We start from the raw sequence: 22,648 nt of genomic DNA, 5'->3' as shown, positions 1-22,648 counted from the left end.
CTGAACCTGTGGGCTAGGTGCTCCAAACATCCACCTCTAAATGCACCCATAACTATTTTCATATTTGCACCATTGTAACTTCATTTAAAATTATGAAACTATCTTAACTTTAGCCACCACTGTAAAAGTTGGATAGTCCCTCATGTCAGATAAATGATTGAACACCTCAAGACACCTAGTTTATACCACCTAATATCTTCAAAGCATAAATCACATAATGTGTTCCAGTTTAGATATTTACTGAAGGCAAAATTAAAGGAGGGATGATTTACAACTCTTAGAAAATAGCTGAAACAGAGCCCATTAAAAAAATGGAAATAGCCTATATCTTTTAACATTGCACCTGATCGCTTTGACTAATATACTTGTTATTTTTTTTTAATTGCTTTTGGACTCTAAGGATGGATAGAAGGTCAACTAGTAGAACATAGCACAGAGATTGTTTTCTTATTTGTTTATTGGCATTTCACACTTATACGTAATGAAATATATCTTGGAACCACATTGGCAGCGCACAGGATGTATCTTCTATTCACTCATTTACGTTTTGATTTGTTCACAGACCTTTCCTTTTTGTATTTAAAAAAAAAGCATCTACATTTCCATCTATAGTGCACCGTTTAGTTTCCATCATTTGTATAGCTGATTTTTAATATATCACAACATTAACATAGCCCCCCGCAACTCCCACCCAACCCCTCCAGTGCCAGTCTGGAGTTCTGAACTCTTAACACATTTGTTTCATTTTGGTCTGGATTATTGCCTTCCTGAGCTTTATCACATTATGTCTTGTGTTTTTATGGGCATTCCCTTCCCGACGCCTCTTGGGAGCCCGACTCTCGACCCTTCTGCAAGTCTGTTAACATTGAGGTCCATGCCAACCTATTGTCTTCACATTTTCTTACAAATCTCATTTGCACTGCCTTTACGGTTGCCCACTCATTCATATCCCTCATCCAATCTGCAAATTTCAGTGGTTGAGGTTGCATCCAAGCTATCACTATGCACCTTTTGGCTAGACCCAATCTTAGGCGGTTTACAAAGCGTCTGGTAAGTTGTTTCTTTTTGGGCGTTGGCAGTAATAGCAATACCTGCTTAACCTCTTTTGATATAGTCCAACTGGTAGCTTCCCCCAGACGAGTTAATATCTCCTCCAAATAAGGATGTAACAGTGGGCATTGCCAAATAATATGAAGGAAATCTGCTCGGTGGGTGCCACACCTGGGACATCTATATATATACGCGTGTGGTATATTGCATGCAGTGTGCACGGATGTATTATATTATATTGAAGGATTTTAAATTTTGTATTTGCGCTAACCTTCTGTACCCCTTCATGTACTCTTTTCCATTCACCTGCATTCAAAGGTTCGTCTGTCACTCTATCCCACTTTTGCTGAAGTGTTAGTGGTTCCGTAGACAAGTCCTCCCGGAGTGCCGGATATAGGTGTGAGATGAGTCTTCCCCCCTGCACCATGGATGATAGAGCTTGCAGTATATTAGTGATGGGGGTTCCTCTGGGAAATCTTGCCATAGTTCCCATGCTCCGCTTGATATTTTACCATATTGAAGGACCTGTCCTGTCCCTAGTTCAAAGGCGTCTCAAGCCTCCTCCCTGGATAGAAACTTTCATATGCGTACAGATCCCCCAGTAATTGGCAACCAGCCTCTCTCCACCGACGTACAGACATAGAGTCTGCAATGGTCGCAAAGGGTCGAATCACCCATAAAGGCATGTCAGGTGCATATGAGGCATGCTGCACTACTCTCCTAACCACATTTTCCCACACAGTTGTCACATGCCATATGATATAGGGATACTTTTCAGGAAGTCCTTCCCCCCTCATCAACAGCTCGGTCAATGAAATTTCTCCAAATGTTCTGTCTAGTAGTGATTTCTCCCAGTTTTCTTCATCATCTAACCAGTGGACGGCATATTGCAGTTGGGAGGCCATATAATACAATTCTAGTCGAGGCACTTCTAAACCTCCCCACTCCCATGTCTTCTGCAGGGTCATCAATCGCACTCGTCTTTGTTTTTTTCCCCCACAATAGATCCCCGATGAGACTTTCTAGTGTGGTGAAATATGAGCGAGGAATTATATAAAGGGAGTGTTGTAGTGTATATAAACACTGGGGCACAACAATCATTCTGATGAGTGCAATGCGTCCCATAAGAGACAACGACAACTCAGTCCCGAATTGAATTGATCCCTTTAAACCCTGTATTACTCAAACAATGTTAAACTCATGATACACTTTGGCAGTATGTGCCAGATAAACACCCAGGTAACATTCCACCTCTACTGCCCATGGATCGATGAGCAGTCTCCGTTCCAGATGTACCGTCGCCATTCTGCCCAATGGGACCACCTGGACTTAGTACAATTAATACAAAGGCCTGATTTCATCCCAAAGCTTTGCGTTTCAAATAGCAACACTGGATTGGACCGATCCGGCAGCATCAGATAAACTAAAGTATCGTCTGTATACAGTGAGACCCTATGAATGGTCTCCCCCAACTGTATTCCCCAGGGTTCCTTCTTATCTCTCAGCCAAATGGCCATTGGTTACATCACTATTGCGAAAAGCAGGGGCGAGAGGAGGCATCCCTGATGGCTGCCTCGTTGCAATGCTAGTTGTTTTGATACCATTCTGCCTATCCACACTCTAGCTGTAGGGGTTGCGTACAATAATTGAATCCATTGAAGATAAATGTCACCCACTCCCATTTGCATAAGGACCTGCCACAGGTATGGCCACTCCACTGAATCGAACGCTTGCTCGATATCTAATAGTACCGCAGTACTTTCTATCTCCATCAGTCTAGGGACATGTCATACATGCGCCAGTCATCTTAGATTCCAAGTCATGTTCCTGCTAGGGATTACGCCTGCCTGATCAGAGTGGGTTAGTTGTGACACCTTCAGGAGGAGTCGCTCCCCCATGATGCTGCTTAATATTTTCACATCGACATTCAACAGCGATATTGGTCTGTATGAAGTCGGCTGGGAGGGATCCTTATCTTTTTTTAAGGTCATGGCCACGAGAGCCTCCCTCATTGTAACTGGCAGCGTACCTTTGCCAAAAGCCTCATTGTATACTTCTAGCAGTCTGTTTGCAAGAAGAGGGGCAACACATCTATAGAACTCCACTGGGAGCCCATCAGAAAACGACTCTTGGATGGTTTGAGACAGCCTATAATGCCAAGTATTTCATCTTTGGTAACCAGAGAGTTTAGAGTGTCCTGTTCCTCTGACGTGAGGCATGGGAGTGCTTTTTTAACATACAGTGCTGCCAGTTACTATGGTTCATTATTTACAACAAGGGGTGGTGATGGACAGAGTCTCTGAATTAAGCAGAGTACTCTCACCCAGTCAAGAGATCAGGGCTAGATCCAACACCGTTTTTTAGCTCATTGCACCATCCCAGTTTCAGAACCTGGCTGTATGCAAATTAGTCTGTCCCTGGCCCAGTGCATAATGGGAACAGGGCAGACCAGACTACAAAAGCCAATTCTTACACTGGGAAGGAAACAAGCTTCCGGGGACCGGTTTCTGCCATTTCAGGCGTCTTCGGCCCGGCTTGCTTGAATCCTGATGGTGCAATGAGCAAGGGACTCACATCTGAGTATACCCTTCCACGCTTAGGGTGGACAAAATTATTTACAACAAGGGGTGGTGATGGACAGAGTCTCTGAATTAAGCAGAGTACCTCACCACCCCTTGTTGTAAATATTTTTGTCCACCCTAAGCGTGGAAGGGTATACTCAGACATGAGTCCCTTGCTCATTGCACCATCAGGATTCAAGCAAGCCGGGCCGAAGACGGCTGTAATGCCAGAAACCGGTCCCCGGAAGCTTGTTTCCTTCCCAGTGTAAGAATTGGCTTTTGTAGTCTGGTCTGCCCTGTTCCCATGATGCACTGGGCCAGGGACAGACTAATTTGCATACAGCCAGGTTCTGAAACTGGGATGGTGCAATGAGCTAAAAAACGGTGTTGGATCTAGCCCAGATCTCTTGACTGGGTGAGAGTATTCTGCTTAATTCAGAGACTCTGTCCCTCACCACCCCTTGTTGTAAATATTTTTGTCCACCCTAAGCGTGGAAGGGTATACTCAGACATGAGTCCCTTGCTCATTGCACCATCAGGATTCAAGCAAGCCGGGCCGAAGACGGCTGTAATGCCAGAAACCGGTCCCCGGAAGCTTGTTTCCTTCCCAGTGTAAGAATTGGCTTTTGTAGTCTGGTCTGCCCTGTTCCCATGATGCACTGGGCCAGGGACAGACTAATTTGCATACAGCCAGGTTCTGAAACTGGGATGGTGCAATGAGCTAAAAAACGGTGTTGGATCTAGCCCAGATCTCTTGACTGGGTGAGAGTATTCTGCTTAATTCAGAGACTCTATCCCTCACCACCCCTTGTTGTAAATAGTTACTATGGTTCAACATTGATGGCTAATTTTAACAGGACCCCCAGAGCATCACCCCTCCTGTCTTGTCCCAAGACCTACTTGCATTTGTTGTTGATCATGCATGGCACTTAAATTGGAAGAGGTGTCTTCAGCTGTGCAGTCATGTATTCCACATCACAGCACACAGGTACCAACCCTGGATGTGCCTCCCCAGTCGTCGGCCGTGGCGCGGTAATGAGGCAAAGATGTCAGCATAAGGGCAGCCCAACACAGCACATGGTATTACTTTGACAACGAGGAAAGAGCCTTGAGACCCTTGCGGGTGAGTAGTGCGCTATACAAGTATCAATTTACAAGTATCAATTTACATTTACAAGTATCAATTTACAAAGACAGGTTGCTTTCCCCACTAAGTTTTCACACTGTAGTTCACCAACTGTGCTGTCCTCCTTTTTTATTTCCAGCCATCCGGCATGGGGCCAGGGAAAGGCTTGTGTCTTGTGCCCGCCAGCAGGCGCGAACCCAACGCTCTGGAGATACGGTGCAAGTTCTTACTTTATGTCCCAGCTTCAGTCCTTGGAGTGCCTGCGTCTTCCCCTCTCGTGGCCAGGAGTCACACCCTCATATCTCTGCATCCACAGGTGGCCAGTGCGAGCGCCACGGGTCATGGGCAGGGCTCTAGCACCACCGCTCCTGCAGGAATTAGTTTGGTCTGCAGTCTTCAGTTCTTGTGCACCGCGGCCGGGACCTCCCCGAGAGCTTCAAGTTGGCCACTCATCTTCAGCTCCCACCGTTCGGCTCTGTTGGTTTTGGGCTCATCTGAGCGCTGATATTAAGTTTAAGCAATCTTCAAGGGAGGAGATTAATGTCCTCTTAGTATCTACCTGGTAAGGTGTATTTTATCATGGGCAAAATGTTTACGGACGGCAGGATGGTGGGAGCTCTTGCAGCACATGTCTACTCTGTCTTGAAGCTCGACCATGCCAGTTTATACACTATTCAAAATGTCTCTATCTTAAGCAGTTTATCTCTATGCATGTCAAGGTATAATTGCAACTTTTTATTGGATTTATTGGCCAAATGGACACTTTGCCTCCATCAATAGAAAGAGTTAGTTCAAACTCCAATAAAAAACAGATGGATAAAATGTGGTCCAGGGTTCACATCATGAAGATTTGGGTAAATTATTGCATTTTCTGATACGCATGGTGTAGGGCACAGCATAGACAAGGGGTGCATGTTAGTGACTAAGATATTTAATTCATAAATTAATTACCTTGATATACAAAGGATAATATCTTATGTCCCATTTCCTGGGTATTCAGCTAATCATCTTCTACTGCATGGTTATGTCAAAGCAATTCTAAGATTAGATGCTTTATACTCTATTAAGAGCATATCATTTTGTATTAAAACCTTTCTAATCAATACAGCTAAAATCATCAACATTTTATGGCTAGTATACGTTTACAAAGAGTGTTGTGCAAATGACAATATGGCAATGTAATTATGCATCTGCATCTCTTTGATTACATCCAGGTTCAGTTCAGCTCTGATTCAGTGCAATAGTATAGTGTCTGAGAGCGGAATAACACATTAGCCTTTACAATGGCTAAAACAATGTTTGTGTTAGTTCATTATGTACCAGACACAGCTTGTGTCAGATTAGACAGTCTATCAATTCCTCGGAAAACAATGCTTTGCTTAGTATTTCTTATAATGAAGAAATAAAGAGTTTGTAAACTGTGGAGCCATTTACAAGGAGAGGACTGTTACTGTAAGATTTGATCTGGCTCTCCTAGGCCACTAATTTATTTTGAGTTAATAAGAAGGTATCCTCAAAATGATTGGCATTGTCACATTGAAAACAGCCTTATCTTCATTGAAGCTGTGGCCTGGAACGAATTCCCCTTCTTCCCCTTTTTAATATTGTGTTATTATTATATTGTGTTGATGAACATGTAGGATTAACCAAGCATATTTAAATGTGTAATATACTAGTGATTGTCCTCAGTTGCCTCATCTTTTGCATGATGAGAATGTAATCAATGCTAAAACAAAAACTATTGTGAAAGAAACTTTACAGTGCTCAACTATTCCAAACACCACTAATGTACTTTGGAAGAAAGAGAAAATGTCTACTGGGGCATTATAAAACAACACTCTAAAGGGATCATTTAGAGTAAAATGACAGTAATTGTGACCTGCCAAACGTTTGTTTTGCCTGCTCCATTTTGATTTGGGCAAAGCACAGTGTTTACACAGGCTGAAAATCAGCTAGCCACTCTGCTGTAAATCTATGATCAAGTGGTCCTTCTTTCATTGGACTGCCAGATCACAGTAATCCATGCCCCATCCTAATTTCACTCATTTTCCATAGTCAGAACTGTCAAGCAACGCATGGAAGCTCAGCATTGAGAAAATGAACAAGGGGATAGTTGATTTGAGAGTTTGTTTACTGGAAAAGAAAACACTTTATGAGTGGTTACGTTTACCATCTTGTCAGCTTGGCGTAGGAGCTACCGCAATGGTAGTTCAAATGCATAGATCTCATCTAAGAGGTAGGTAAGACTAAATATGGAGTGCAGTCCTCCCTCAATGGATTGGATGATTTAGACTCCTCTACCTTGGCAGACTGATGGCCGGTAGTGACCCGCCAGACGCTGAATAAGATGTAAGTCTGAAGTAATGAAACACTTTGACATACTGTGTAAGATGTAGAAGGATTTGCTTTTTAAACATAACAGTGCTGGTAAATTATGGATGGGCAGCTATTATGCTGTATTTAACTAGAAACTTTATCACACATATGTATGACGGATTTTGTATCATATGCTGTGTACTTCAGAAAAAAAATAAAAATGTAAGGATGTGTTTATTGTATTGGAAAAAATGTGTCAAGCACAGGTCCAGGAAAATCAGATTGTTGTCAGATTTTCACGACAACCATTCACTATGTAAATGTTTTATTTTATTTTCATACCACATACATTTATGTTAAGGAGTCATACTGAAAAAATAGGGAAACATCACTTACAACGAAACTTTTACAACGCACTACCATTACAACGCGGGCAATACAACGCAAACCATTACAACGCATTGCGCTGGGGTCGCTCTAGGATAGGGAATAGGTTAATTTACTATCCAATAACCTTCCCTAGTGTCCACGGGGACTGGAGTTGGAATAGTAAATTAAACTATTCACTATCCAACACCCAAAAGCGCTATGCGTTGTAATGGTATGCGATGTAAAAACCGCGTTGTGAAGGCATGCAATGTAAAAGCATGCGTTGTAACGTCATACATCCGAAAAACTAGCATGAACCTAGTCTTTTCAGACATATTTTCAACTTCCATGTACTGTCAAAGCAGTTCTTCACCTTTTGACTTCAGTGGACTCCCAATCAGTCACAAGTATAAGACAGGGTCACCTGCCTAAGCAATTTCTTTGATTTGGATTTCAAAGCTCACCACCAAAATATAAAAAAACAAGAAAACATCAAACAAATACATAAATCATTACATATTTTATTTAATTCACAAAAAGAAAATATGCAAAAATAATACTTTTTAATTTTAATGGGTGGTTAGTGCTTTTCAAAATGTAGTTTTATTTCTAAAAGATTAAACAATATAGTAGACTGAAGTATGCCTCTTTGTCTTTTTTGTTCCTAATGCATGCTCTCTTTTTGTCAGTACATACCAGTGGTTCAATTGAGGTCACCAATCAGTCGTATTACATTATGTTTGCTGTATCCAAGTTGCTGCCCTATATTAAGATAAGGATACCAACGTAATTTTTAGCCTCCAGTTTTTACTTTTGTCTCACTTAAAGGGTCTTTTAACATTTTCAATGTTGTTTTTTCTCTATATATAGTTTATTAATCTGCAAATATTAGATTTTCTAAACAGTCGCAGACCCCCTGAGTAGGTAATGAGGGCCCCCAGTGGGCCGTTCGCTACAGATTAAGAACAAGTGTTCTGTTTTAATATAGATTTCAATCTACAAAAATGAAAACTAAATCTTAATTTATTTGTAAAATGTTATTTTTTTGTTTTTGGTTGCTCTCATACAATGTTCTTTCTTGTTGTATGCAGTTTGGCCTCTGGGCTTCTTGGCTGACTTGGCTGGGGATTACAGTTCTGGCATTCCTTAAAGTATATCACAACTACAGGCAGGAAGACTTGCTGGACAGCTTGATCGCTGAGAAGGAGCTACTTATAGGAAGATCGTCTTCCAGAACATCATTTCAAGATGAGAAAAGTGGCATGATTTAACTTTGATCATAATTGAGCCGATACCTCTTCTTATCAACTCTTAAAATTAACTGTGCAAGGCCACAGTTACTGTATAGTAATATAATTGATACATGATCAATCTTTTAATTGCTAAGTTTTTCCTAATGTAATAAACAATCTATATAATATTTTGAGGTCAAATTAATTTGTCTGCAAATTAGAATGACAGGACATTTGATCATTATTGTAGAAATCTGTGCAGCATGACCAAATATATACACTTAAGAAAAGAGCTATGAATCATGTAAATTTGAGAAAACTAACACAGTATTTTCGGGTGTTATTCAACCACTAACTTGAAATTCTATGTAACTGGAATTTTCAAATCTGTTTTTTGATTGTATGTTATATTCAATAATATTAAAAATGTACACAAAAGAAAAAAATATGCATGCAATTCAGCCAAAGTAATAAAGAAATAAACAAACCATCATGACAAAAAAAGTTTTAAGGAGCTCTCTACATTCAAATATAATGAGGGAGCCAAATATTAAGGTGTTTATTTGCTATTCCCAGGAAAATGGGTCACAAGAAAGCTTTGCTTCAATATGGAGCAAGTTTACAAGAAATTGATGTAATCAACTTTGTTTTTTTTTCTTAGGCACACCAATAATACCAAAAATTGACATTGTAACAATGTACAAGTACTTGGAATCTAAATGATGTGGTAAAATGTTCTGCTTAGTGACCAGTGGTGATGATAACTTTTAACGTTTCCCGTTTTGTTTTCTGTGACATTTTAACTAAATATCATTCAAGTTTTAGAAAGGACATTTCATTTTTGATTTTAAGTGTTGGTTTGTTAGGTAAACACACCTTTCATTGTTCAGACTCTTAAGTATAAAACATTTGTTTATCAAAATTCGGTGAATTACACAAGACATAAATAGGAAGAAAATTATTTACTGTTCCTTTTAAAGACTTGATGTATGTCTTTCTTATTGTTGAATAGACATAATTTACTGTGTTGCTTTTAAGATGTACATAACAACAATAAATTACAGTAGTTTAGTTCCGGCCAGCAATGGTGTAGTTTAATCAAAATAAGTTTCATGTCATGAATTGTTCAAAATCACAGAGGGGTAAAAAGTTATTTTTGTACATAGTAGGATTATATACATTATTTGGAATTTAATTGTTTATTGTTTTCTTTATATTATAGTCTGTATTACTGCATGATCAGGGTCTGATATATTATATGTAGAAAACTGACCAGGGGCTGATATTATGTAAACAGTTTATATACAGTAATATGACAATGAATGCTAATGTACTGCTACTTGTAATCTGATTCTTGGAGGCATGTATCTAACTGTAAAAGACACCAATGTAAAATACAATGTTTTTGTCTTTGTACTGTAGGAACATATTTAAACTATAATGCAGTGTGTATTGGTCTTATATTTATTGCTGAGTTTGTAATTGTAATCGTAATTGATTTTAAATCTCTTACTACCCCTGAAGAGGCGTCAAAGTGCTTTTCGGTAAGTAGCAAGCTACTCCGGAACCCAAAAAGGATTAGTGATGGATTGGCATACTGAAATTTAAGTAAATTTTAGCAGTGGACGTGCAAGTCTTTTAGTTGGATTGAAAAGGACAATGGGGGATAAAAGAAGGAAGACTCTAGAAAGTGTTTATTGTGAGATCATAGTCTTTAGATAAGGTTTGGGGTGAGTTTAAGGAGAGATGAAGGAGGAAATAATTTTTAGAACTTGAATAGGTGAGATCATAGTAGTAAAATGAGTTTTGAAATTATTCAAAGGAGGCACGGGTGAGGGAAGAATTTAGAAGGAGTATTTGGGAGATCATATTATTAAAATGAGGTTTAAGTTGATCGAAGGAGGGGTAGAGGAGGGAAGACTCTAGAAGAGTTTTTGGGGGAAGATCACAGTAGTAGAATGAGGTTTGGGATGAGTCAACGAGTGGAAGTAGAGGATATATTGAGAGAGGTATAGGGTGAAATATAGGGTAGTGCATTAGAGAGAGTCAACTGTTTTTTTTACAGTAGGAGTAAAGTAATAAACCTACAGATACCTAAGTACTTATTATAATATATATTTACATCAAGAAATACACATATCTTGATACATACATATAATCAACTTAAATGTTTATATACACAGGGACATGCTTTTTAATTGTGTTTGAGTATGGTGGTTATTTAGGAAAGAGCCAACTCTTGAGTAGTCTTCTGAAGGTAACATAGCCATCTGTGGATCTTATGTTTAGGGGTAAGGAATTCCATAGTTTGACTGCTTGACCAAAGAAAGATGTGCCACGTATGCTTTTTTCTTGTATGGTGCTATTTTGAGGCAAATTGCCAGTCTGACTGGAATGGAGGTTCCTTTGGTGGATGAATTTGGTGATTTTATTTCTGATAAAAGCGATCCTGCTCAATGTATTGCTTTGTGGGCAATACAAAGTAGCGTGAATGTGGATCATCTGAGAACGGATTACCAATGCAGGGCCCTCAAGGCATGGACGATATGGGCTTCTGGCTTTAAATTCAGAAGTAGTCTGGCAGCCGAGTTCTGAATCTGTTGTATTCTTTTCATAGTAAATAAAGATAGAGATGATCCGTGTTAGAGGCCATTGGCATAATCAAGTTTAGACAGTACAAGAGAGAAATATATAATTGTATCACTTCTGCTTTTGGACTTTATATTTTGATTAGTATAATCTAGTTTCACTATTTACCAGTGAAATAAGCTTATACACTAAGGGCCTGATTCTGATGCGGTTAGGAAAGCATTCCCACCTAGGGCCTGATTCTGATGCGGTTAGGCAGGCCTCCTAATGGCATTTGCTCCTTCCAAATCGGATTGGGAATGTGTCTTCCTGACCCAGAGCCCAATTATGATGTGGTTAGGAACATATGCGGCCATTGAAGTTAATGGCAGTCCAACCAAATCGTATCTGGAAGCATCCGGATGCATCGTACTCTGTCGGTTGGACTCTCCCGATCCGAGTGGGTCAGAAACCATTTCCAAACTGACTCAGTCGGGAAGCTTTCCAACCCGCATCAGAATCAGGCACAAAATAGTTAATTATTTGAAAAGCAACAGTAGAATATGGTGAAAATTATACTATTAGTTTCCTGGTAAATTCGTGAAAATCAGGGAAAATGGAGAGTTTAAAAAGCAAAGTACACTACTGGCGGTCAGACTTGTGTAGATGAAGCTAATGAGGGTCTCTGTCTAAGGCGACAGAAACCCTTTGGCACATATATAGAATGTAAACAACGTTTATAGTCTTTTCCCAATCTAGCAAACTGCGGCTGTTATTCAGATCTTGCCAGATCGAACCTCAATTGGATAACTTCCCAATTTCCGGTAGGCCTGCTGTGTTACTGCTGCACTATGAGAGTAACACAGTTTGATTCTTGTCCAAAGCTTGTTGTAGCATTATTAGTGTAAATAAACCAAACAAATGTAGTTCTCCAAACATGATTTGTTTAGAAAAGAAAAATAATCAAAGCTGCAATTAAAACTCTACTTTTAAACATCAAACGATAAATAGTAATGGAGTATCAATAACATATTCAGAAATGGTAAGTGAAGTGAGTATTGGTATTTAAATTAACTTTTATGTTTATCTTATCATATGTCAGACACATTTTCTAAAATCACCCAAAGGTGCATCAGGAGTTTTGTAGCTAATTAGTTAGAATGACTCTTCAGTTTGATAAAGCCAAGTCAGTATATACATATTTGCCTTCAGAATTTTCATTCTTGAAGCAAACAATACACATGAATGAAGATATGAAGATGTCAACATTAATTTGATAAAGACTCACATGTCCTTTTTAAAGTAAAATACATGAATAATGTAATATGGTAGGCTGTTTTCACTGTAAAATGTGTTAGAAAATTTAGTTTCCTCCATTAAATTAATGTTTTAACTTCACAGAAACCATACACTTACTCATATTTTGTGACATTACATTTAACTCATGTTTCTCAGGGACAACTATACGTAAAAACATAATGGCTACTCTACTTGATAATATTAAATTGACATCATGTCACTGTTCAGACTCATCATTATCATGATCATCAATATTTGTTTATAGTTCAAAATAAGTTGTATGCAATTAAAGCTCAATTAAGGCTTTGTGAAATATAAAATATAAATGTACACATACTAAATAATGTACATCTTTTGTTCCTGATATTGCCAATTTCTGTTGGACGGAAATATTGTAGTACATAATAACAGTGACCTGCTTAGTCTTGTTCTCCTCATCATTCATCACAAAACTAAACCTTCTGTGGTTGTGCGCATATTAGAAATGGCAATTCGATAGTTAGTGAAATAGGTAGCATCAGTCAAAGTGAGTGTTCCATTCACCACAGTGATGTCCAGTTGATTCTGCCATCATTTAATCCCCCCATAACCACCAGGTCCCCAGGCAAAATGTGCATTTATATGCAGAGTAAAAATCATTCATGACTTCATGATCTTTTCTGGTTGTAAGTAGATGTATGGGGTACAAATCTGGGTATCCAAAGAAAAATTCCCAAAGAAACAAGTTGATAACAAGGTAAATTCCCATGGTCCTTCTTTCATATGCAGGGTTTGGAATGCCTGCATTTCATTTGTTATTTCTTGCCATATTGCAAATGTCACTTTAATTCCTGTGCCTCAGTTATCTAACAATATGATGGATAAAAGTATTTCATTATGAGCCTTTTTAACTTAATACCTATATAATTTTATTTTTATGTGATTTCTTTGTACATTTATTAGGGTTATTAGGACTGCAACAATTAAGATTGTACCCAATATCATTGCTGCTGTTATTATTATTGTTGTTGCTGCTGTTGCTGTTGCTGTTGTACTATCATTGTTACATTATTATTAGTAGAAGCAGAAGTGGTAGAAGCATAGTATTAAAAACATTATCTGTGTAATTGCTGTTCTCATTCTCCAAGTTCATGTTAGTATTCTTAATTATTATTGTTATTGGTGTTGGGGTTGTTGTTGTTTTGTTATTATTGATATTATTGTTATAGATATACTGCTATGTTATTGTGCACTAGTTGAGAATAACTCAGATGATCCTATTAGTATGGATAGGTGATGCTTTATATTAGAAAAAATACTCAATGAAAAAATTGAAAACATTCATGTGATTCTTGTTCAGTTTAGATGTCCTGAGACAGAATTGTCTGAGCGTATCTAGCATTCTAATTTTCTGGGAAATTACCCAGTGACCATCTAACAGAAGGTAAGTGAGAATTGTGACTAGCTGTACAATTTCTAGGACGGTGCACAGTTGTTTAACATCATTTCACCTACTTCACCAAGTATTATGTAAGGTTTGAGAATAGTTACAATGTGTGTTTATGTATGTCAGCAAACATTTAAATTTGCTAAAGGATAATGTGCTTAACATATGATTGACAACATTTTGAATATAGTTTTTCTTATAAATAATTGTATAATAGTTTATAGAGGCATTTATATTTCTAACATATTTACTTCAATCACGTATACTAACAATATTGTAAAGCATTAACTCTCAAAATATAAAACATATTAGAAACTGCAGTATTATCATATATTCTTAGTCATGATTAAAAATCATCCAAAATGTAAAGATTGACATTAGCTTGTATAGGTTAGTCAAATTAATTAAAGTATACATTTGGTGGTGGGTTTCTAGTATGGTGGGTGAAGGTTAATCTGGCAGGATGGTGGAGGACAAGGTCCCCACTATCCTGAGGGACAACCGCCCACCATATGTAGTGTTATCTGGCATCCCAATTGACAACTCAAAACATTTTCATGAACCACCATTATGGCACTTCCTGTAAATGTTGTAAAAGTTTGACAGTTGACTTTGTCAACCATGATGGCCGCTCATCAAGCTGCTAGAAAGTTTTTCATTTCTCGAATACAAACTCGCAAAGCAGGGATGTGTGTTCTTTCGTTGATGGGGAGTCATTTTTCAGTTTTTACAATCCCTCAACACCAGGTTTTGTCTAGTGGTGACAGATAGGGAAAAAAGTATCCCCATTCCTAATAGGGTGGATAATTGGATGGCTAACCTCCACTGTCCCATACTCTGTTGGGCTGTTGGAGGAGTATGTCAGCAATGGAACCAGAGTAGACTATGTCATCCACACACTTAAAGTCAACCCACCCCTAAATTGGATGGGCAGATATTAAGTTTGGCAGAGACGGAGTACCCTCTTTGCCAAACTCTAAACCATCCCCTTAGTTATTTATCCACCTTCAATTAGAGTACCCATTGGTAAATAGTAAAAAAATGTTATCGGCATTACAAAAATATGAACAGTGGAATTACATACTTACATTTTTTATGCTTTCAGTGAGTTCAATATTACAGAACCTACACACTTTTGAGGAATACCCACCAAACACACGTTTTGTTTACTGGAGGAATGTGCTTCATCCAAATGAGCATATGTTGTTTCCTGCATCTCTCTTTAAAGGAGCATCTCTTTATATTTAACATTTTCAGCCTCCTAAAGTGAATTATACAGAAGTAGTAGCTTACTTTATTGCAAATTGTACAGCAATTTGCTTGTCTAGAAAGCCGATGAAGTTTGTTAGCAACATCATTTTAAAAAAGCATTATGAAACAAATTTGTTACACAAAATATTATTACAGTTCAACTGCATGCAAAATCCAGCCTTGGAGGTCAGACTACTGGCATGTTGTACAGATATCAAAGCTGCTAACAGTCGAGTGAGCAGAAAACCTGAGACGAACCCTAATGAGCCAGAGATCCCAACTGTCAATTTTAAGGTGATTTACCTCAACCAGGATTAAATGCCCTAGTGCAAATAACAGATGTCATTAAAATCCATTGTCACTAGATCAGATGAGTGAACTACATAGTGGAATCTAACAGATGTACCATATAGAGTGGCTGGAACAACTTCAACTCCTAAATTGAAATGTTTTAGTTGCAAATGCTTTATTCCTAGTCGTAGCTTCAAAAAGTAATTGATTTTGACCACTTGAGAATAGCATTCTTTTTCCATTTTTCTTCACCTTGTACATTTTCAAGCAAAATGAACGAAAACTCCATAATGATTAAAGCAAAAGCTCAAAGGAATAAGAATATATTTGCATTACCTTCTTTCTTACTCCTCTGGAGGTGCCTATGAATGATAGATTGTTCTCCTTATTTTGACAAAACAGATTTACCAATACTACAGAGTAAATGTTTTATTTGTTGTATTTCTCTGCTTGTTCCTTAAATGATAATTAATACCTACTTTATTCCATTCTACTGTATGCACTTTCACCATAACAAAGTAGGGCTTGTAGTACAAGTTAAGCACAGGACAAAACATTTGACAGAAAATGTAGAACATGCTGAATGAAAAAAAAATTGGGGGTCTCTTGCAGGTTGAGCTGTTACTTGCATATGTTATGTAAAATGTTGCAATTTCAACACAGCACAATTATTGTTATATATTGTGCAGGTAATGTTTTAGTGACCTGCTCTGAATGCTGTCACCTTGTGTAAAGGAACACTGCTGCTGGCATAGACTGGAAATATGTGGAAATTAGCATTATCTGCACTTATGTAACATTAGAGAGTGATTGTCTGTTTGCAGGGGAATATTGGAAAAAGAGGATACCAACTCTTGTTGCCAATAAACAAAAAGTAATCTATGGTCCTAATGCCCAGGGAGTTTCTTTCCCTGCGGCTGGTAGAGATTGGTTTATTTTTTCCTTCCTGCACCCACCTTCCAAAGTATCGTGGCCCTGGACTGCAAATTACACAGTAGAAATCCAACTCTAAGTAGGGTAGGCTTTCTGACATTCAAACAAAGACAGTCTTGTGATGGATGGGTTTCCAGTCAAAGGTTTCCAGCAAAAGATCCAGCTGAGATTTTGTGGTTGGAAAGCTACCAGGTTACCACTTTCAAATGAGACAGGAGGCACTTCTAGTTTGAAGGGCAGTGACCTGCCATTTGACATTAGCGCTTCCACTACATCAAATAGTAAGTGTCCCCCTACATACTGGATTTCACTGTATACTTTTTGATACATAATAACAGAAGGTTTGGCAGGGTAATTTTTTACCTTCATTGATATTAAATTACCTGAAAAAAGAGGAACTGTGCTATGGGTCAGTGTATACTAAGTTAGGACAGAAGGTGTGTGCAGGCAAAACAGAAATTTGGGCCAGATGGACGTAGCTTTTTTGAGCTTGCAAAGAACCCAATTTGCGGAATCGGGCCATTTGAGACCATAAAAAAGCATTTTCATGTGTACAGAACCCTATTTTGTGATTTGGTAACCTACTAATGAATCGCAAAATGGGTTAGCGATTCCGTATTAGGAACAGGCTTTTTAAAAGCATCCTTTAGAATAGTGACTTGCAGTGGTATGTGTGAACATTCGCCTTTTACCACCTACTTCAAGTAGATGGTAACCCATTTACAAACAGGAAGGTGTCCCAAAGGGGCCCATCCCCTTTTGGAATGGTTGTAAAAATTATTTTTAGGAGCAGGCAGTGGTCTCATAGATAGATAGATAGATAGATAGATAGATAGATAGATAGATAGATAGGTAGATAGATAGATAGATAGATAGATAGATAGATAGATAGATAGATAGATAGATAGATAGATAGATAGATAGATAGATAGATAGATAGATAGATAGATAGATAGATAGATAGATAGATAGATAGATAGATAGATAGATAGATAGATAGATTTAATGTCTCAAGGTAGAATAACATACTGCAAAGTTTGGGGAATTGTACATTTGATTTATAACCACCTGTCTGCCATCCTTTGCCAGCTGAACATTTGCATGGCATATTTTGGAAAAAGTCACTTTATTTGAATGTTCTCAATGGACCACTGCCTACTCTTAAAAAATTAAAAGAAAACTTTTCATTTTTGTTTTTGAAACACATACTTTTTTCCTCTGCGAAAATGGGCTGCAGTTTGAAAAAAAATCATTGCTTTATTTCAATGCAATCACTGACATGGTGGTCTGCTGACCCCAGAGGGAACCATCCCTGTGAATTTTGCGATTCCCAATGGGTCATAAGTTGCGTTCTACCTCATGAATTTTAACGAGATAGGTCTATTTGCGACCCACTGGGAATTGCAAACAGTGTAAACACAATGTAGTACATTGCTGTTTGCAATTACATAAATAGCGAATCGCAAAATGACGCTATAAGGTAATCGCAAACACAACGGTATGTACATCTGGGCCTTTGTCTCTAGTAACCAGACTACGAAGTAGAAATAATTAGTCCTAGAGATTTATTTAAGCTATCCTTGTGAATCTCCTAACCATTGCAACAATTTTCTTCTAAGCAGCAGGAGGTATAAAACCTCCCTGTTTCCCATATTCTATTTGTCTAATAATCCTCTCTCTAATGTTACATAACAGCAGAGGGTCATGATTTACATATGATTATAACCTGTGCCACTAGAAGAGTTTCCTTACACCTTGTGGCAGTATTCAGTGATGGTCAGTAAATGATTACCTTAATACAATGCATAACAATGCATAACAATGGTTGCGTTGTGTTGAAATTCAAACATGTTTTATAATACATCAGGCAAGTCCACTTGCCAACATGAGAAAGAACAGAGTACCACTTTTTCATTCTTACGTTCTAAATGTTATTAATGTTTTGTGATTCATGACTTTAGTTAAATCTTTTATTTTGTACCTAACTTGTACTAATGCCATACACAACCCAAACAGTGTTGCTTTATAATCTCCTGCATGATTAAAATATTGACATGTGTTCAAGTTTCCTTTAATCTGATGAGAAATACTTATGCATACAACACGAGGACCTAAACAGAATATGTTTTCATTCCAAAGATTGGATGTGACTCTAATCTTAGTAACTTATTTTCCCTAAGTGCCCAAAATATCATACTATTAAAGTCAGCATTGTATAACACTTCCAGAAAGCCTCATCTTTATTTAGTTACGAGGTCAAAAACTAGTTTGCCCTGGGGAAAAGTAAAATCTGTTTGCTGAAATTAGCAACGAGAATTGATGACCCAAGAGACGCTTGAGATAGTTCTTAATGATTTATTATCATCCTTTTATAGTGCTCCTGGCATCATTACAGGCAACTATGACAAACATCTGATATTTACCATGGAAACGTGATTGCTAAAGGTTCACAGGACAAAAAGTCATGTAGAATTTTTTTTACATTATACAAATGTTTTTGCAGTAGGATATCAAAATCATTCATAAACATCTGTAGGTCTTTGTCTTTTTTTGTCTTTGAAATGTATGCCTTTAACTTACATACAAACTCTATTATGTTTTACCAATTGATGGAAATGGTCTGTGTATATTGTGAAAACAATATATAATTTAAAAAAAATTTGAATCAAAGATTGTAACTGGGATGAATAGGCCTAGTAAAAATCCAGAATACCAAGGCATTTGTATCATATAACATACACATCAATGTTACTGAACGGCTAATAAAGGATTTCTTGGTTGACAATTTTGAATGTGCAAACTGACTGTATTAATTGTATCCTAATAACATACAATACAAATATATTATAGTGTCTCTTTATTCTCATACTTGTTTGCTTTGTCGATAGATAGATAGATAGATAGATAGATAGATAGATAGATAGATAGATAGATAGATAGATAGATAGATAGATAGATAGATAGATAGAGAGATAGAGAGATAGATAGATAGATTTATTGTCTCAAGGTACAGTAACATACTGCAAAGTTCGTAGAGTCTTACATTTGATATATACCCACCTGTCTGCCATCCTTTGCCTGCTGAACATTTGCATGGCATATTTTGGAAAAAGTCACTTTATTTTAATGTTCTGTATGTTTTTCTTGTATTGTAATTTTATACTGCGTATTGCCACTGTAATTTCTGCTATAGGTTCTACATATGAAACCCAATGTCTAAAAAATTAATGGTGAGCATACATGCGCGCATCAACTGAATAAAATAAATGATATTGTATTTATTCTTAGTTTGATTTTATTGCAATATTATGGGGCAACTTCACATACTCCCAAATGCAATTCACTGAGGTATTGGTGGAAATCTTTACCTAAGTGTGTACTATCTCTTGTGTGCAAAATTGTCTGCCAATAGTGCAGAGAACTCTGCACATGTAGCTATAGATTTGTGATGCAAATATAAAAGTGGCAAGGGAGAGTGGCTGGAAAAAGGGGATACTGATAACAAAATTCGAGGAGTCAAAAAGTAAAATTAAAGGTGAACAAAAAGAGACCTGCCAGTATAAAAACAAAGTAACACAAGGGTAAGTCAGTTGCCAATGAGAAATGTTACACCCACGTCTACTCCAGTAACTACAAACCAAACCAGCTCAAGTCTACACTAGCCAAGTAGGGGTAAAGGGAACACACAAAAACTGCTCTCTCACAGATGCTGTAATTGAACATACGATTGAAAAAACTAAGGTTAAAGTGGCATTATAATTGTAGGTGTGGTAATGAGATATTAGCTTATTTTTAAAAAACCTGCAAGTTATAATTAGCTCAGTAAACTATACTTGGTATATTTCAGTGTTTTTTTCAATCCAAAGCATACATTTTTGTTACTTCAGCACGTGACTATGTCACTTTAACCTTTGTCTTTTCAGTGCATTTCTAGTGAATTGTAAACATAAGCTAAAGTTTTATTACCATACCTGTCTGTAAGCTCATTTTAAGCTTTGTTGTTTCAGTGAATTCCAGGTTTTTTTTGTAATCATATTAGGTGAACTCCCCCTATGAGCATGGCTTTTGACTGTGTGCAGTAGGGTGCTGGAAGAAGCTAGGCCCTGTGCTCAAACCCTAGTGTGCGGTCAACCACCTGCTTCACACAGCCTTTGGCCATGCCCGGCAGGGGGTTGGTTGCCAATCTTCCTGTGGACTTCCACATTTTACTTTTGTTTTTTAACTGTCACTTTGTCATTTTCTATCTCGGCGTGGATAGCTCTAATTAGAGCGAAACACTGTGTCAGGGGTTGCTTTTACTCATTTCAGGTTGGCTTGAGTTGGTATTTTACTAATTCAAAGCTGTAATATTGTGCCTGGAGTGATAAATGGCTTTTGTAATTTTACAGCTCGGCAAGGACAGCACTGTACTAGTCCTATGCTTAAAGACTTTGCTGTATAAATTTCAAAAGACTTTGTCATTTTCTATCTCGGCGTGGATAGCACTGTGCTAATCCTATGCTTAAAAACTTTGATAGAAAAACAGATATTTGAGGTGAGCAGATCTAGAGTGTCGCTGGTGTTGAGAGTGCTCTAACAGGGGCTGCTTTCCACCTAAACTTGAGAACTACCCAGAGTTCTCTCCTTCTTTTTTGCATAATTTATGCGTCACTCTATGCCTGAAAGGGTTTTGTTTTGACTTAATACTGGGTGCTCCCTTGTGTCTGGACAAAGCTATACCTCTCTGAAGAGCTCTAATTAGAGCAAAACACTGTGTCAGGGGTTGCTTTTACTCATTTCAGGTTGGCTTGAGTTGGTATTTTACTAATTCAAAGCTGTAATATTGTGCCTGGAGTGATAAATGGCTTTTGTAATTTTACAGCTCGGCAAGGACAGCACTGTACTAGTCCTATGCTTTAAGACTTTGCTGTATAAATTTCAAAAGACTTTGTCATTTTCTATCTCGGCGTGGATAGCACTGTGCTAATCCTATGCTTAAAAACTTTGATAGAAAAACAGACATTTGAGGTGAGCAGATCTAGAGTGTCGCTGGTGTTGAGAGTGCTCTAACAGGGGCTGCTTTCCACCTAAACTTGAGAACTACCCAGAGTTCTCTCCTTCTTTTTTGTATAATTTATGCGTCACTCTATGCCTGAAAGGGTTTTGTTTTGACTTAATACTGGGTGCTCCCTTGTGTCTGGACAAAGTTATACCTCTCTGAAGAGCTCTAATTAGAGCAAAACACTGTGTCAGGGGTTGCTTTTACTCATTTCAGGTTGGCTTGAGTTGGTATTTTACTAATTCAAAGCTGTAATATTGTGTCTGGAGTGATAAATGGCTTTTGTAATTTTACAGCTCGGCAAGGACAGCACTGTACTAGTCCTATGCTTTAAGACTTTGCTGTATAAATTTCAAAAGACTTTGTCATTTTCTATCTCGGCGTGGATAGCACTGTGCTAATCCTATGCTTAAAAACTTTGATAGAAAAACAGACATTTGAGGTGAGCAGATCTAGAGTGTCGCTGGTGTTGAGAGTGCTCTAACAGGGGCTGCTTTCCACCTAAACTTGAGAACTACCCAGAGTTCTCTCCTTTTTTGCATAATTTATGCATCACTCTATGCCTGAAAGGGTTTTGGTGGGACTTAATACTGGGTGCTCCCTTGTGTCTGGACAAAGCTATACCTCTCTGAAGAGCTCTAATTAGAGTGAAACACTGTGTCAGGGGTTGCTTTTACTCATTTCAGGTTGGCTTGAGTTGGTATTTTACTAATTCAAAGCTGTAATATTGTGCCTGGAGTGATAAATGGCTTTTGTAATTTTACAGCTCGGCAAGGACAGCACTGTACTAGTCCTTTGCTTAAAGACTTTGCTGTATAAATTTCAAAAGACTTTGTCATTTTCTATCTCGGCGTGGATAGCACTGTGCTAATCCTATGCTTAAAAACTTTGATAGAAAAACAGACATTTGAGGTGAGCAGATCTAGAGTGTCGCTGGTGTTGAGAGTGCTCTAACAGGGACTGCTGTCCACCTAAACTTGAGAACTACCCAGAGTTCTCTCCTTCTTTTTTGCATAATTTATGCGTCACTCTATGCCTGAAAGGGTTTTGTTTTGACTTAATACTGGGTGCTCCCTTGTGTCGGGACAAAGCTATACCTCTCTGAAGAGCTCTAAGTAGAGCGAAACACTGTGTCAGGGGTTGCTTTTACTCATTTCAGGTTTGCTTGAGTTGGTATTTTACTAATTC

The 22,648-nt window shown here is 38.0% G+C and overlaps 1 protein-coding gene across 1 annotated transcript in view; it reads left to right on the top strand.

Moving 5' to 3' along the window:
• Positions 1–13,627, top strand: part of TMEM179 (transmembrane protein 179) — a 165,599-nt gene extending 151,972 nt beyond the window's left edge. The window contains exon 4 of the mRNA XM_078660273.1: positions 8,514–13,627. Within this exon, the coding sequence (XP_078516399.1) occupies positions 8,514–8,693 (180 nt within the window). The 3' untranslated portion in view covers positions 8,694–13,627. The remainder of the gene's footprint in view (positions 1–8,513) is intronic.
• Positions 13,628–22,648: the final 9,021 nt, after the last annotated feature.

The sequence above is a fragment of the Lissotriton helveticus genome, chromosome 9 (assembly GCF_964261635.1).
Source record: "Lissotriton helveticus chromosome 9, aLisHel1.1, whole genome shotgun sequence".
Taxonomy (NCBI): Eukaryota; Metazoa; Chordata; class Amphibia; order Caudata; family Salamandridae; genus Lissotriton; species Lissotriton helveticus.
This window is presented reverse-complemented; position numbering and strand designations above follow the sequence as displayed.